General features: G+C 35.8%; 2 protein-coding genes across 2 annotated transcripts; one reads left to right on the forward strand and one right to left on the reverse strand.

Moving 5' to 3' along the window:
* Window positions 1-7,609: 7,609 nt before the first annotated feature.
* LOC145800552 (uncharacterized) lies at window positions 7,610-10,182 on the reverse strand. Its single transcript, XM_082890248.1, has 4 exons — window positions 9,856-10,182; window positions 9,209-9,765; window positions 8,704-8,831; window positions 7,610-7,839 (listed from the first exon to the last, which is right to left on the reverse strand). The coding sequence occupies exons 1-4, from the start codon at window positions 10,180-10,182 to the stop codon at window positions 7,610-7,612; spliced, it is 1,242 nt and encodes a 413-aa protein (XP_082746374.1).
* Window positions 10,183-15,388: 5,206 nt separating this feature from the next.
* On the forward strand, window positions 15,389-17,497 carry LOC145800553 (uncharacterized). Its single transcript, XM_082890249.1, has 5 exons — window positions 15,389-15,599; window positions 15,717-15,876; window positions 16,252-16,780; window positions 16,917-17,148; window positions 17,244-17,497. Exons 1-5 carry the CDS (start codon window positions 15,389-15,391, stop codon window positions 17,495-17,497), a joined length of 1,386 nt encoding a protein of 461 aa, XP_082746375.1.
* Window positions 17,498-17,588: the final 91 nt, after the last annotated feature.

Raw genomic sequence — 17,588 nt, forward strand, 5'->3', positions numbered from 1 at the left:
TAAAAAAAAAAAAAAATTAAAAAGTCAACTTTTAGCCTACTTTTCAAAATAAGTCTATGTTATAAAGGTCAAATCTTGTATTTTCTCTATTTGTAATTTTTATTTTTAATTATTGAGTTTCAATATTATTAAATATTTATTGTGTTGCACATCCAGTAGAGTTGGAGCGAGATTATATGGAGTGAGAGATAGTGAGAAATGACAACCTAATTGCAAACAGGGTAGTCAAAACACACATATGGGAAATGGATGGGTACCATCCCTGACCCATCCCCGACCCATCCCCGCTGGAAATTTAAAGCATACCACCAATCCAACCCAATGGATATAAAAAATGGGTAAAGTCCAAGTAATCGGGTCAGATCTCTATGGGTAACCACTAGATAGGATATCCATTGTCATCCCTAGTTCTCTGTAAAGGGTTTTAAAAAGAGACACATCGAGCACAAGCTCATATCCAAGATAGTACTCTCGATGTTTGTCAATTTTCATGAAAAAGTGCAAATATTTTTTCAAGCTATCTTGTTCATGCTGCAGAAATCATATATATAATGAGCTCCTCACATGAGTTCTTATATTGGTTTCCTTTGTTTAGTTTTTCCCCCCATTTTTTATTCTTTTGTTAATTACATTATAAATTTCTTGAAACTTTTGTTCTTTGGGTTCATTGTGGCTCACAAAACTTGTGCTATTTTTGGGTTAATTTAATACTCATTTATGTTTGATTGTCTTAAATAAACTTTTTACTTAATTAACTAATGTATATTTGATTTTGTTGTTGAATTAAACAAAAAAAAAGTGAATGCATATTGGGCTCTTTAGCTGTGAACCTTAAAAAAAGAAAAGAAAAGAAATTCTATTGAATCAAGTTGGGTTGGAAAAAGCCCAAACTCATTAGGGATGGATAGGTAATCCCCCATAGAAGATGGGGGTGAGGAATGAAAAAAATTAATAATAAAAGAATAAGAATTGAAAATTAATATTAGCCTCATTGTTGTCCATTACTATCCCTAATTAGAGTGTGTGTGGTGCAGTTTGGGCGATTTTAGAGTAAAATTACAAATTAAATGGCGAGTTAGCGGATTGATAAATTGCAGTTTAGATGATTTTTGGCGGATTAAAGAATATTTTAATTAATTATCATACATTTGCATAATAATATGTTTCATACATATAACTACTAATTTGTAATAAATTTTATATCTTAAATCTCTCTCACACTCATTTTTACATTGATATTTTATTAAAAATTAAAAAATATATTAATTATAGTGGAACAGAATGGTTCGATTGACGGATTATAAATTTTAAAGTTTGATCCGCGATTAGCGATTAGAGCAGCATGAATTAATACAGATCAATATAATAAATTAATACAAATCAATATAATTTTAACAAATTGACCTATATTTTGAACAATTATACCCCTAATGAGATGGGGGATGCGGATGATGCGGAGCGTTTAACGAGGGTCGGATCAGAGGCAGGGTGAGGCAGAAATGGGATGGGATGGGATGTGATGGGATGGGGTGGGGTGGGTTGGGGTGGATACACCCAACTTATACCCTACCAGTAAATATTCGAGCTAACAGGTGGAGACTTGGATATTGGAGGACGATTGGTGTTAGGGGTGAGCAGCGGATATACCGATTCGCCAAAACCGACTGAACCGAACCAATCCGCTGCATTTTGGACAGATGCGTGATGACAAGCGGACGATTGCGGATTGATTTTTTTAAATCCGCCAATCTGGCGAACGGATGACGGATTTGAGATTCCTTTGGCCGCAACCGAACCGCCAAACCGCGAGCACCCTTAATAATTTATAAGATTTTGTGTTTTCAGTTTGTTTAAATATTTTGTTTGTATTTTCAATTAAACAAGAGTTCAAATATTCTGTTGAAAAAAAGTTTTCAACTTGAATATCTTTTTTGAATTGAAAAAATAAATGTATTATTTATCTATATTTTTTGGTTTTTAAATCTATATCTAAAATTAATAAATAGAAAATATGATATATGCTGATTGGTTTTTGTTTTCAAAAACAGATATAGATGTAACGATACAGAGACATACAATCTCTACTACTTCTCTGTTCATGGTTTTGGTGGTTTGAATTATTTTTATATTTTAAGAACCACAAATTGTAATACTTTATGTGGATGAGGCATGTTGTGATTGTAATATGTGAATAAGACATGTAGTGATTGTGATATTCTAAAGTTTCAAACTTTCTTACTTTGATGAGACATACAGTGATTGTAATATTTTTTTAACTCATTGACTGTAATACTTTTTTTTTTTTTTTTGAGGAAGTGCACAAGTCGAATTATGTTGAAAATTTATAAAATTTTAAACCGCCAAACCAATTCGCATCCATCTGCCAAACCGCCAATCCGCTCAACCCACATTCGCCGGATTGGCGGATGGATGCGGATTGATTTTCTCCAATCTGCCAATCTGACGGACGGATAGCGGATTGGAGGTTCCGTGGCCGCAACCGACCCGCGCTCACCCCTAATTGGCGTGTCTGCTTGTTAGAAGAAGAAGCCAGCGTTGGCTGGGCTGGGCTTGACTTGGTTTGGTTTGGTAGTCGAAAGAGCGAATTTTCGAATAAACTTTTCATCAAACACCCTAATTCAGAAGGCTGTCCATACTTCATAATATAACTAAAGTAAGGGCTGAAGTAAAGTATATTAGCCTACGTTTGGTTGTGTTTTGTAAATGTGATTTGAGAGTATGAATTGTATTTTGAGTTTATGGGTTGTAGAATTATGATTTGAGTGTAGAAAATTTGTTTGGTTATGATTTTTAAATAGAGTTTTGAATTGTGTTTTGAAGATGTATTTTGAATTATGTTTTGGAAGTTTGATGTGACATGTGAAAGGTGAAAATTTGTTTGGTGATGTGTTTTGAAAGTAATTTTCAAAACTTAATTCAATCAATAATTTATCATCAAACACACAACTCATATATCGATATCGATATCTATATTTTTTATCAACAATAATAACCAAACTATTTTTAAAATACTGAAATTAAACATTGATTTTTTTTGTCAATTATTTTTTTTAAGTAATTTTTTTGAATAATTGTGATTTCGAAATATTTTTTTCATTTTAAAATAAACCGATGTCAATTTTTTCTGCCAATTAATTTTTTTATCAATTCATTTATAAAATACGTTTTTAATTTTTTTCTAACATTTTGTTAAAGTCAACAACTTTTGAAAATACATATTAATAAAGAAGGGATAAATATACTAACTTTCATATTTTAAAATACAAATCATAATATAAATCTTACAAAATATTATCAATTTATTTTTCATTTATTACATTTTTTGTAATTTAGTACAGATGTGTAACAGAAATGCACTCTATTATTGTCCATGAAGAGCTCATATAATTGTAGGAATTGACATGTGAAATGACCATTATGCCCCTCTGAACTTAAATGAGAAGTGATGATATAAAACAAAATACAAAGGGTAGGATCGTAATTTCACTTACTTAATATATACTCCCTATTATATAATAGCTGTGTTCTAGCTGTGTTCTAACAGTGATGGAAAGAAAAAGCAGAGGACGCATGTGATATTGATTTGAAAAAAGTAATAATATTATATTTAACAAATAAAAAGTAAAAAAAAAAAAAAATTCCTACAATTATATGAACCTGACCCTTCTGAACCTCACCCTTCCTATTAAATCTGAATCTCCTTCTATTTACCGTACCAACTTCACCTTCTCGGAAGCACCTTCTCCAGTTACATCACAGAATTAAATTAGACAAATAGAAGATATCCACCATCTGGTTAGGTCCTCCTTCTCCACTTCCATAATTTACAGGTGAGATTTTGATGCCAGTTCATCTTCATATTTGGTTCAAACATGAGCTTCAGAGAAATTCAGACATGAGCTTCAGAAATTAGCTTCACTGAAGGGGGAGGGGAGGACAGCCGACCGGTCATCCCGTAGGACTTCCGCCCGGTCATCCCGGCCCAGTCAATTTTCATTTCTGTTCCATTTTCATTCATAAATCTGTTCCATTTTCATTTGTTATATTTTCTGATATCTGTTTTAATTTTTTCGCACTATCATTTATTTTTCTAATTATTAGTTTCTAAGTTCTAATAAACTCTATGAATCAAACCCCAATGACAAATATTTTTCCCTATGATTATTTTTTTATATACAAATCTGTTTCTTTGGAATCGGCCTAATTAAATTTTGTCACCAAATTTTTTTATATTTATTTTTTTCATAAAAATAAGTTTGTATGCATAAAAAGATACTAATGTTTGATATATTTTTCATTCAATTTTCTTACCTCTCGTATATTTTAATATACATTTTTCTTTCACTTTTACAGTCATCATGCCAAGAATAATCATGCCAAGAACAAAACGAACCAGACCCGAAGTTGGTGAATCGTCAAACCCTGTACCACCACCACAGCAACAAGATGATGGCTATCCAACTAATGATTTTGCAACATATCATTATGAACAAGCCTATGAACATTTCATTCGTCGACCAATTGTTACGGGGAGAAACGTAAAACTACCTTCTCAATATGATTCACTCTTAATTGGCAAATTAGATACAATGGGATGGTTACCATTAAATAATTTACCAAGTAAGATATATCCCCGTCTTGTACAATTATTTTATGTTCACTTGACAGCGGGTGACCAACAAAATGAACCGTGGAGTCTTACCTCTTATGTTAAGGGGAAAAGAATCACACTCTCTCTGCGTCGTTTTGCACAAATTATTGGAGTCGAAACAAGAGATTTACAATGTTATTTTGAAAATGAGTCTGCCTTAGAAAAAATTGTTGATGATGTCACTCAGATTTATACCACAATTTGTGACAATCGATTTAGCGGCACTAATTTAAAAGTCAGCCATTTAAAACCTCACCTTCGTATTCTCCATCGATGGATAGTTGAAAATGTCACCCCCAAAAAAGGACATTATAATATTGTTTCATGTTTTCAAGTTTACTTGTTATATTGTTTTGAAATTGGACAAAAATTAGATTTATGCTTTATATTACTAAAAGAAATGATGGTTGCAAAATTGGATACTCTGAGTGGCCGGTCCCTACCTTTTGGAGCTTTACTAACCATAATTTTCAAAGCCCATGATGTGAACCTTGAAGATGAAGTATGGATCAAAATCACTTCACCAATTTCTGAATATACACTGACCCGAGCTGGTGGTTCTGACATATTGATGGGCTCTCTTAATCTTCAAAATGAACCAATACCTGATGAGGAAGAACCCAATGACAATGCCATGCCACCAAATGAACAACCCCGTTACTGGACAGATTATTTAGCCTTGGAACAAGAACGGTACAATCAGCGCCTACAATGGGAACAACAAATGGCTAATCAGCTCAATACACTGGGTACTCGGTTTGATGAATTTGGTACTCGATTCGATAAAATTGCCACCGCTCAAAACTCACTAATTCATCAATTTGGTGAGTTCCGCATAGACTCCGAGAGACGTGCTGAACTGACAAGGAACCGCATTGATCTGATTGACCATCGAGTCACTCAGCTGTACCATCAGCATTTCCCTCCACCTCCAACACCACTTGATAAAGATGCTTAACTTGTTTAAAAATCATACGGTTGTTATATTTTTTTCCCTTATTTTGTTTTGCTTATTTATTTGGTGAGTTTTGTTGTGATTGTTTTACTTTTGCTATTTTGTTATAAACTTTTCTATTCACGTAATGAATAAGAACGAGGGGTTTTTTTTGGAAGCATTTAATTACACAGTTATAATGTTAATAAATAGTACGTCATACATGTCTATGAAAACCTTCATTTCAATAAAAAAAATAAAAATTACACAATTATTAAATAATTTGTGTGCATCAATTAATAGAAAAAATTAAATTAATGTTCTGAAATTAAATACAATAACTTATAATTTAATAATAAACATGTGTACTAAAAAACCAAATATTCAATAATAAACATTCTTTTTTTAATGAAAAGGGAAAAAAAAATTCATATAAACAAAAAAATATATATTTAATAATAAACAATCGGGGGATATAAAAAAGTAAAATATAATAATTATTTTGTGTTATTTAATTTATTATTATTATTATTCCTATTATTATTCGTTATTTGTTACACTTTTAAATGGTGAACTTATTACCACCACCACCTACCACCACCAACCATCTACCTGCCACTACCACCCATCACCACCCACCTACCACCACCACCCACTACCCACTACCCACCTGCCACCACCACCCACCACCCACCTACCACCACTACCCACCACCACTCATCACCACCCACCACCCACTTGCCTCCACCACCCACCTGCCACCACCACCACCCACCACCCACCTACCACCACCACCCACCACCCACCACCACCCACCTACCACCGCCACCCACCACCCACCTGCCACCACCACCCACCACCCACCTGCCACCACCACCCACCACCACCCACCACCCACCTACCACCACCACCCACCACCCATCTGCCACGACCACCCACCACCCACCTACCACCAACACCCACCACCCACCTGCCACCACTACCCACCTACCACCACCACCCACTACCCACTTGCCACTACCACCCACCACCCACTGCCACCCACCACCCACCTGCCACCACCACCCACCACCCACCTACCACCACCACCCACCACCCACCTACCACCACCACTCACCACCCACCTGCCACCACCACCCACCACTCACTGCCACCCACCACCCATCTGCTACCACCACCCACCACCCACCTACCACCACCACCCACCACCCACCTGCCACCACCACCCACCACCCACCTGCCACCACCACCCACCACCCACCTGCCACCCACCGCCACCCACCACCCACCTACCACCACCACCCACCACCCACCGCCACCCACCATCCACCTGCCACCACCACCCACCTGCTACCACCACCCACCACCCACCTGCCACCACCACCCACCACCCATCACCCACCTGCCACCACCACCAACCACCCACCATCACCCACCACCCACTGTCACCCACCACCCACCTACCACCACCACCCACCACCCACCTGCCACCCACCACCCACCGCCCACCGCCACCCACCACCCACCGCCACCCACCACCCATCACCACCCACTACCCATCTGTCACCACCACCCACTACCCACCACCCACCACCACATTTAATTTAATGACAACATATTTATTTCTAAAAGTTATTAAGAAACACATTGCATATTAATAACAACATATTTAATTGTCTTTGGTAGACTATACATAAATTTGCATATTACACATTGCATGAACAACATATTTAACTACACATGTACTAAGAAAACCATTATCTTCAGTGCCCATGGTGAACATGATTTTGCCACATAGCAGTAGCAATTGCATCCCTAACGTTCGATTGGGACGTTAACCCATGTTGTGACATGTCAACGTAGTCAGGTTGGTCTCCAGGAAGCCCGTCTGCTTCTGCTTCTGCGGCCATTTCATTATCAGCTTCCATAAAGAATGGATCCATAACTGCATGCAAACGGATCCAATTGTGCACGACACAACATGCAATCACGAGAGGCCCTTGTCATGTAGACTTGTAATTTGGCATGGACCGCAATATTGTGAAGCGTTTCTTCAAAACACCAAATGTTCGTTCTATGACGTTGCGTAATGACGAATGTCGATGGTTAAACAATTCCTTAGGTCCTGCATAACGATGGCCACGAAACTCTTGCAAGTGATATCGTTGAGATCGAAATGGAGCAAGAAATCCAGGCATGTTCGTGAGACCAGCATCAACTAAATAGTACTTACCTACATGTAAATAATGAATACACAGTTCTGTCAATTGATATGTATAAAAACAGCCAAGGAAAAAAGTATACAATATGTTGTTCAGGGACAGTCACCATTGGGTGGGTGTGGGAACTGTAGATCAGCTCATGTAATAGAGTCAACCAGAATAGCGTTGTCGTGAGCGCTACCTTCCCATCCAGAATTAATAAATGTGAACAACATATCGAAGTTGCAAGCTGCGAGTACATTTTGCGATACCGTTGCTTTTCGACCGCGGAATGTATGTTGTCTTGAAGCAGGGACCCATGCATCCACCAATGTGCCATCGATAGCACCGACACAATCCTAATTGACAGATATCAGCCTTTGATATTAAAAGCAAAACAAACTGATTGATTTTACTTTCATAATTAAAAAATAATAATATTTATTAACCCTTATGGATATGAACAAATTTACAGGACAGTCACACTGTTCGTACCTTGAACCATGGAAAAAACCGCCTGTCATTTAAAATTTTTCCTGGGATGTCCTCTAGGTTACGTGGTTTGATAACCGATGATGAAAGCTTGCACAATGCCCGCATAACAATTTTTATGTGCCGACAAATTGTTTCCGTTGAGTGTTGAAATCTATCTGCCATTATTCGATGGCGATCATTTTGTGCAAAAGTGTATAAAAAAATTCCAAGCGATTCCTCCACACTTATATGCATATGTTCAGTATCGATAAAGCCATTATGGAGTAAAGTGTCTTTCAATAAAATGAATGTTTGTGCATCCATTCGCATAACGTTCATCATTGTTTCTGGATGGCCATTTAATAGGCCGAAGATGTAATCATCACCTCTGAATGGACACGTCCGCTGCGGTCGGCGACTACTTGACGCGTTGATATGGTCATGCATTACAGCAATCATCAAGAAATCAATAAAAGCATCAACAACCTCATCCTCCTCTGATGAGAGCTCCATTGTATTGTTTTCTCTGTCGGATGACATATGCCTTTGTCTACATCACAGTAAAAGCATACTTATAAAATATGTTATTCATGCAGTAACAGTTAGCGTTATTGGTGAAACAGTAAAATTCAGAGGATAACAAAATTTATTTAACACATGGTCATATTATAATAACTTCCATAGTTTTAATATAACAGAAAACACTTAAAAGTTAAAAAAAAAAAAAAAAACATACGAACATAGAAAAAGAAAGAGGATATGATGGAATGAAAAAAATAAGAATTAAAACCAAATCAGGGATAATGAAATGATCAAACAGTTCAGCCAAGAAGATTTGCTAACACAAGCAAAACAGGGATAATCTCAGTTCACTGCAAAGCGAGGATCATGGCTAGGCGCAAATGGGTAGGAGTGCGCATGAAAAACCTTCGCCATTCCTTATCCTTGAACAGTGTCAGTGCCCTAACGTACTGCAACGGTGGTATGTCCCCAAGCTCAAGCAATGCATCTTGACATGCATCAATGGAATAATCATCACCACTTGCACTTACAGCCTCTGTCTCATTTTCTCGTGCACGTAAATGTCCTGTTTTGGCTTGTACATAGGATGTGAAAGCTGCACACACATCATCAAACCCACTTGACCGTGACTTTTTGGAACGACCACTGTCAGTCTGGCTGGTTGCAGGGCCTCTCTTGTGACTTTTGCCCTTTGCTGGATCTATATACTCATCCCCGAATAAGTCAACAGGAATGGCCTCAGCAACATTACTCCCACCAGCGTTACTCCCACCAACGTTACTCCCACCAGCATCAGCGTTCCAAAATTTATTTAACATGTCGTCTTCTTCTTCTGAGTCAAGGGGTCCTTGTGTGGATGCACGAGACAAGGCCCCTGTAGCACAACAATTTTCAACAATTTCTGCCATTTCCTGAAAATATTCAAACCCTTTTGTCCTAAACTTCTTCACATTTTTGCTAGCCTACAACAAGTACAAAACAAGAATTAAGCATTGTGTATATCATGAAACGTTTAAAATAAAATTAGAAAATAGTACAGATTAATGGAAAACCTTATCCCAAAATTCATCGGGTGCAACAACAGTGCCTATAATAGGATCCCATTCCAGACCAGTCTGTGCCTGGAGTCGCTTGAATGTCTGGTAATCAGCTTTCAAGCGCTGATATTTTTGGCGCACCTTAACACCTGTATACCGAAATCCATATATGTTGTGCAACTGATTTGCATAATGATTCCAATGCCTAATTGTCCACGAAGTAGTACGGCCCGTTGTTTGATTATTTCTAACCTCATCTCTCAACATATTTATTAATTTCGTTTCAATTCTGGGCGTCCACATTTTGGTGTTCTCATTGTCATCGGAATTATTTCCATCCATCTATAAATATACAAATTATATTTAAACTAGTTTGGGATGAATATACAAGCAGAACAAAGTATTTTAAAGAACACTGCGATGGATATACAACAATAACAGTGTAAAATGATTTGAAGGAGAACACAGGTAAAGGAAAAAGAACAGATTATTTTATTTCAAGAAAAAAAGTACGTAGCAGATTAATTGAATTTAAATAGCAGAAATATAATCACAAAAAAAAAAAAAAACATTCAGATAGCATAAATATAACCACAAATAAAAAAAAAAAATCGACTTTTATAAACCCAAAACCAACTTTTTTTCCTGTGTCCCAAACGACCCCTTGCAAGTAGTCATGGAAAAAACATTTTTTTGTTTTATCAAAAAAAGTTTTGCATAAAAAAAATTTCGCTAAACCTTTTTTTTTTAATTCTACAAAATGTAATTTCAGCCAATAGAAAGAAAAGGAGGGTAAAGTATGGTATGAACTCAATCAAAACAAAAGTATGGTATGAACATTTTATTTATTTATTTCTATAAATTAAAATATGACTCAAAATAATAAAAAATTAAAATACATACATAAATATTCTAATCTGTTGAAAAATTATGAAAAAATATAATTAATTTTAACATAAGTATATTGACTTATCTTTTAATAAGATCAAAATAAAAAATATTTTAATGTAAAAAAGATAACATTGTTATTTTTTCGTTTTTAATTCATATTCATATGAATGATAAATTATTAATAAAAAATGAAATGCTATAAAAATTAAAAACTTTACTATATTTTGTATAAATCTTATTTACCATATAAATAAATAAATATAGACATATATATGTCTAAATGGTAATGTAACAGTCGCTATCCCTGGTTTTAACCGTGTGTGCCAGCGCTAGGGGTGTCTTTGCTCTCAAAGCCTCAAAATTCAGTTAACATTGGGGTGTCTTTGCTCTTAAAGCCTCAAAATTCAGTTAACATTGTGTTTAAATAGTAGGAAAGAAATCAGTAATTTTTTTTTAATTAACAATCAGATAAAAAAAAATTAATATTGGTTGTTAACAATGTAAAAAAAAAAAATCTGAATTAAAAAAAACACAATGTTAACATTCAGTTAACAATGTTTTACAAAAAAAATTCAGTTAACATTCAATGTTTAACAATGTGTTTAACATTGTGTTATATTGATTTGAATTCAAAACAAATCAGTATTGGTTGTTAATTGAAATTAAGGGAAAAAAATAGTAAAAAAGTCGGTGGGTTCAAACAGTTCAGGGAGGACCAGTGGTTCAAACCATTCAGGAATGGAAAGTGGAAGACAAGGCGGAAGAGAGGTGGGAAGACCGGGTGGTCGACCGGCCGGATGACCCGGGGGACGACCGGTCGGGTGTCCCAAGCACTGCCACTATACATTTGATAGAAGAAAGGTTCAAACCGTTCATAATTTCAAATAACAACCGATCTGAAATGGAAAATACGACATACCAAATTCTGATAAACCATTTACGAACTGATTTCAACTTCTCCAAAATCATTTATACATAACAGATGAATGATTTACACTATTCTTGAAGAACAAAAAGTTGAAACAGTTGATCAACTCGTTTGAAATCATTTTCAGATAACAGATGAAGGATGAAGGATTTATTTACCAGATTAGTGGGAGTTGAATAATTATCGCCGGTGATGGAATGTGTATACTGAATGAACGTGCCGCTGTTTGCTCGTCGAATTCGATAATAAATTTGATAAATTTGACCTGAAAAAAAAAAATTAGAATGAATTTTTCAAATAATTTCCCTATAACAAAATATGTAAATAATTTTGTGAGTAATTTCACCTCGCAGTTGTCGTTGATTGGTTGCCCGTAATAAGAATCGTCCGCAACGCACAAATCGTAACTCAGTTGATTTGTGAAATATGATACGAGTACGAAGCGGGTTGGATAGATTCATTATTTATAAAATGAGTCTGACTTCTGAAACTCTCTGAAACTCATCCGTGATGAATCTGAACACTGAGAAGCCGCCGGTGATAAATCTGAAGGACAGGTGTAGATGAGGTTCACGTGAAAGTTGGGAGATGATGAACAAGGCAGAAACGTTGAAAGGGAGATATTTGCTACCAAATAGATTTTCAAAATGTAATTTGAATTAACACGCGGAACCAATTTTTGAACATCGTATCCAAACGTCATACGCGAGCCCACGTGTTGAAAATTGATTTCAGTTCACAACCAAACAGAGCCTTAATTTTTACAAGAAACATTTTTCAGAGGGCAGTGTACATACTTCATATGGCTAAGTATGTAGATGGATAGCCAATTACTCGTACCAAAAAATGATTGGTGGATAATGGGCCTTGCGAGATTTGCATATTGAGTAGAGATCTAATAATGATCTGGTCTGGCCTATTTTGCCTCGAGCCAGGCTTGGTCCTTTTACAGGTGGGCTCCTAACCCAGTATCAAATTTTCAAAAAAAAAAAATTTCCCCTTTAAATTTTAGTGTAAACTACCATAACAAAGACTTAGGCTCTGTTTGGTTGTGAACTGAAATCAATTTTCAACACGTGGGCTCGCGTATGACGTTTGGATACAATGTTCAAAAATTGATTCCGCGTGTTAATTCAAATTACATTTTGAAAATCTGTTTGTTAGCAAATATCTCCCTTTCAACGTTTCTGCCTTGTTCATCATCTCTCAACTTTCACGTGAACCTCATCTACACCTGTCCTTCAGATTTATCACGGGCGGCTTCTCAGTATTCAGATTCATCACGGATGAGTTTCAGAAGTCAGACTCATTTTATAAATAATGAATCTATCCAACTCGCTTCGTACTCGTATCATATTTCACAAATCAACTGAGTTACGATTTGTGCGTTGCGGACGATTCTTATTACGGGCAACCAATCAACGACGACTGCGAGGTGAAATTACTCACAAAATTATTTACATATTTTGTTATAGGGAAATTATTTGAAAAATTCATTCTAATTTTTTTTTCAGGTCAAATTTATCAAACTTATTGTCGAATTCGACGAGCAAACAGTGGCACGTTCAATCAGTATACACATTCCATCACCGGCGATAATTATTCAACTCCCACTAATCTGGTAAATAAATCCTTCATCATTCATCTGTTATCTGAAAATGATTTCAAACGAGTCGATCAACTGTTTCAACTTTTTGTTCTTCAAGAATAGTGTAAATCATTCATCTGTTATGTATAAATGATTTTGGAGAAGTTGAAATCAGTTCGTAAATGGTTTATCAGAATTTGGTATGTCGTATTTTCCATTTCAGATCGGTTGTTATTTGAAATTATGAACGGTTTGAACCTTTCTTCTATCAAATGTATAGTGGCAGTGCCTGGGACACCCGGCCGGTCGTCCCCCGGGTCATCCGGCCGGTCGACCGGTCGGTCGACCACCCGGTCTTCCCACCTCTCTTCCGCTTTGTCTTCCACTTTCCATTCCTGAATGGTTTGAACCAGCGGTCCTCCCTGAACTGTTTGAACCCACCGGCTTTTTTACTATTTTTTTTCCTTAATTTCAATTAACAACCAATATTGATTTGTTTTGAATTCAAATCAATATAACACAATGTTAAACACATTGTTAAACATTGAATGTTAACTGAATTTTTTTTGTAAAATATTGTTAACTGAATGTTAACATTGTGTTTTTTTTTAATTCAGATTTTTTTTTTTACATTGTTAACAACCAATATTAATTTTTTTTTATCTGATTATTAATTAAAAGAAAAAATTCTGATTTCTTTCCTACTATTTAAACACAATGTTAACTGAATTTTGAGGCTTTGAGTGCAAAGACACCCCAATGTTAACTAAATTTTGAGGCTTTGAGAGCAAAGACACCCCTAGCGCTGGCACACACGGTTAAAACCAGGGATAGCTACTGTTACATTACCATTTAGACATATATATGTCTATATTTATTTATTTATATGGTAAATAAGATTTATACAAAATATAGTAAAGTTTTTAATTTTTATAGCATTTCATTTTTTATTAATAATTTATCATTCATATGAATATGAATTAAAAACGAAAATATAATAATGTTATCTTTTTTACATTAAAATATTTTTTATTTTGATCTTATTAAAAGATAAGTCAATATACTTATGTTAAAATTAATTATATTTTTTCATAATTTTTCAACATATTAGAATATTTATGTATGTATTTTAATTTTTTATTATTTTGAGTCATATTTTAATTTATAGAAATAAATAAATAAAATGTTCAAACCATACTTTTGTTTTGATCGAGTTCATACCATACTTTACCCTCCTTTTCTTTCTATTGGCTGAAATTACATTTTGTAGAATTAAAAAAAAAAAGTTTAGCGAAATTTTTTTTATGCAAAACTTTTTTTGATAAAACAAAAAAATGTTTTTTCCATGACTACTTGCAAGGGGTCGTTTGGGACACAGGAAAAAAAGTTGGTTTTGGGTTTATAAAAGTCGATTTTTTTTTTTAATTTGTGGTTATATTTCTGCTATCTGAATGTTTTTTTTTTTGTGATTATATTTCTGCTATTTAAATTCAATTAATCTGCTACGTACTTTTTTCCTTGAAATAAAATAATCTGTTCTTTTTCCTTTATCTGTGTTCTCCTTCAAATCATTTTGCACTGTTATTGTTGTATATCCATCGCAGTGTTCTTTAAAATACTTTGTTCTGCTTGTATATTCATCCCAAACTAGTTTAAATATAATTTGTATATTTATAGATGGATGGAAATAATTCCGATGACAATGAGAACACCAAAATGTGGACGCCCAAATGAAATTAATAAATATGTTGAGAGATGAGGTTAGAAACAATCAAACAACGGGCCGTACTACTTCGTGGACAATTAGGCATTGGAATCATTATGCAAATCAGTTGCACAACATATGTGGATTTCGGTATACAGGTGTTAAGGTGCGCCAAAAATATCAGCGCTTGAAAGCTGATTACTAGACATTCAAGAGACTCCAGGCACAGACTGGTCTGGGATGGAATCCTATTATAGACACTGTTGTTGCACCCGATGAATTTTGGGATAAGGTTTTCCATTAATCTGTACTATTTTCTAATTTTATTTTAAACGTTTCATGATATACACAATGCTTAATTCTTGTTTTGTACTTGTTGTAGGCTAGCAGAAATGTGAAGAAGTTTAGAACAAAAGGGTTTGAATATTTTCAGGAAATGGCAGAAATTGTTGAAAATTGTTGTGCTACAGGGGCCCTATCTCGTGCATCCACACAAGGACCCCTTGACTCAGAAGAAGAAGACGACATGTTAAATAAATTTTGGAACGCTGATGCTGGTGGGAGTAACGCTGGTGGGAGTAATGCTGCTGAGGCCATTCCTGTTGACTTATTCGGGGATGAGTATATAGATCCAGCAAAGGGCAAAAGTCACAAGAGAGGCCCTGCAACCAGCTAGACTGACAGTGGTCGATCCAAAAAGTCACGGTCAAGTGGGTTTGATGATGTGTGTGCTGCTTTCACATCCTATGTACAAGCCAAAACAGGATATTCACGTGCACGAGAAAATAAGACTGAGGCTGTAAGTGCAGGTGGTGATGATTATTCCCTTGATGCATGTCAAGATGCATTGCTTGAGCTTGGGGACATACCATCGTTGCAGTACGTTAGGGCACTGACACTGTTCAGGGATAAGGAATGGCGAAGGTTTTTCATGCGCACTCCTACCCATTTGCGCCTAGCCATGATCCTCGCTTTGCAGTGAACTGAGATTATCCCTGTTTTGCTTGTGTTAGCAAATCTTCTTGGCTGAACTGTTTGATCATTTCATTATCCCTGATTTGGTTTTAATTCTTATTTTTTTCATTCCATCATATCCTCTTTCCTTTTCTATGTTCGTATGTTTTTTTTTTTTTTTAACTTTTAAGTGTTTTCTGTTATATTAAAACTATGGAAGTTATTATAATATGACCATGTGTTAAATAAATTTTGTTATCCTCTGAATTTTACTGTTTCACCAATAACGCTAACTGTTACTGCATGAATAACATATTTTATAAGTATGTTTTTACTGTGATGTAGACAAAGGCATATGTCATCCGACAGAGAAAACAATACAATGGAGCTCTCATCAGAGGAGGATGAGCTTGTTGGTGATTTTATGGATTTCTTGATGATTGCTGTAATGCATGACCATATCAACGCGTCAAGTAGTCGCCGACCGCAGCGAACGTGTCCATTCAGAGGTGATGATTACATCTTCGTCCTATTAAATGGCCATCCAGAAACAATGATGAACGTTATGCGAATAGATGCACAAACATTCATTTTATTGAAAGACACTTTACTCCATAATGGCTTTATCAATACTGAACATATGCATATAAGTGTGGAGGAATCGCTTGGAATTTTTTTATACACTTTTGCACAAAATGATCGCCATCGAATAATGGCAGATAGATTTCAACACTCAACGGAAACAATTTGTCGGCACATAAAAATTGTTATGCGGGCATTGTGTAAGCTTTCATCATCGGTTATCAAACCACGTAACCTAGAGGACATCCCAGGAAAAATTTTAAATGACAGGCGGTTTTTTCCCTGGTTCAAGGTACGAACAGTGTGACTGTCCTGTAAATTTGTTCATATCCATAAGGGTTAATAAATATTATTATTTTTTAATTATGAAAGTAAAATCAATCAGTTTGTTTCGCTTTTAATATCAAAGGCTGATATCTGTCAATTAGGATTGTGTCGGTGCTATCGATGGCACATTGGTGGATGCATGGGTCCCTGCTTCAAGACAACATACATTCCGCGGTCGAAAAGCAACGGTATCGCAAAATGTACTCACAGCTTGCAACTTCAATATGTTGTTCACATTTATTAATTCTGGATGGGAAGGTAGCGCTCACGACAACGCTATTCTGGTTGACTCTATTACACGAGCTGATCTACAGTTCCCACACCCACCCAATGGTGACTGTCCCTGAACAACACACTGTATACTTTTTTCCTTGGCTGTTTTTATACATATCAATTGACAGAACTGTGTATTCATTATTTACATGTAGGCAAGTACTATTTAGTTGATGCTGGTTTCACGAACATGCCTGGATTTCTTGCTCCATTTCGGTCTCAACGATATCACTTGCAAGAGTTTCGTGGCCATCGTTATGCAGGACCTAAGGAATTGTTTAACCATCGACATTCGTCATTACGCAACGTCATAGAAAGAACATTTGGTGTTTTGAAGAAGCGCTTCCCAATATTGCGGTCCATGCCAAATTACAAGTCTACACGACGAGGGCCTCTCGTGATTGCATAGTGTGTAGTGCACAATTGGATCCGTTTCCATGCAGTTATGGATCCATTCTTTATGGAAGCTGATAATGAAATGGCCGCAGAAGCAGAAGCAG

The sequence above is a fragment of the Camellia sinensis genome, chromosome 10 (genome assembly GCF_055761805.1).
Source record: "Camellia sinensis isolate YWXY chromosome 10, ASM5576180v1, whole genome shotgun sequence".
Lineage (NCBI taxonomy): Eukaryota > Viridiplantae > Streptophyta > Magnoliopsida > Ericales > Theaceae > Camellia > Camellia sinensis.

Excerpts from the sequence above, each read along its gene's own strand:
- LOC145800553 (XM_082890249.1), top strand. The coding sequence starts at position 15,389 with ATGGCAGAAATTGTTGAAAATTGTTGTGCTACAGGGGCCCTATCTCGT. Across the intron at positions 15,600-15,716 it reads AGATCCAGCAAAGGGCAAAA|GATATTCACGTGCACGAGAA; the intron begins GTCACAAGAGAG and ends AAGCCAAAACAG. Across the intron at positions 17,149-17,243 it reads GTTCCCACACCCACCCAATG|GCAAGTACTATTTAGTTGAT; the intron begins GTGACTGTCCCT and ends ATTTACATGTAG.
- LOC145800552 (XM_082890248.1), bottom strand. The coding sequence starts at position 10,182 with ATGGATGGAAATAATTCCGATGACAATGAGAACACCAAAATGTGGACG. Across the intron at positions 9,766-9,855 it reads CCGATGAATTTTGGGATAAG|GCTAGCAAAAATGTGAAGAA; the intron begins GTTTTCCATTAA and ends TACTTGTTGTAG. Across the intron at positions 7,840-8,703 it reads TGACCATATCAACGCGTCAA|GTAAGTACTATTTAGTTGAT; the intron begins GTAGTCGCCGAC and ends ATTTACATGTAG.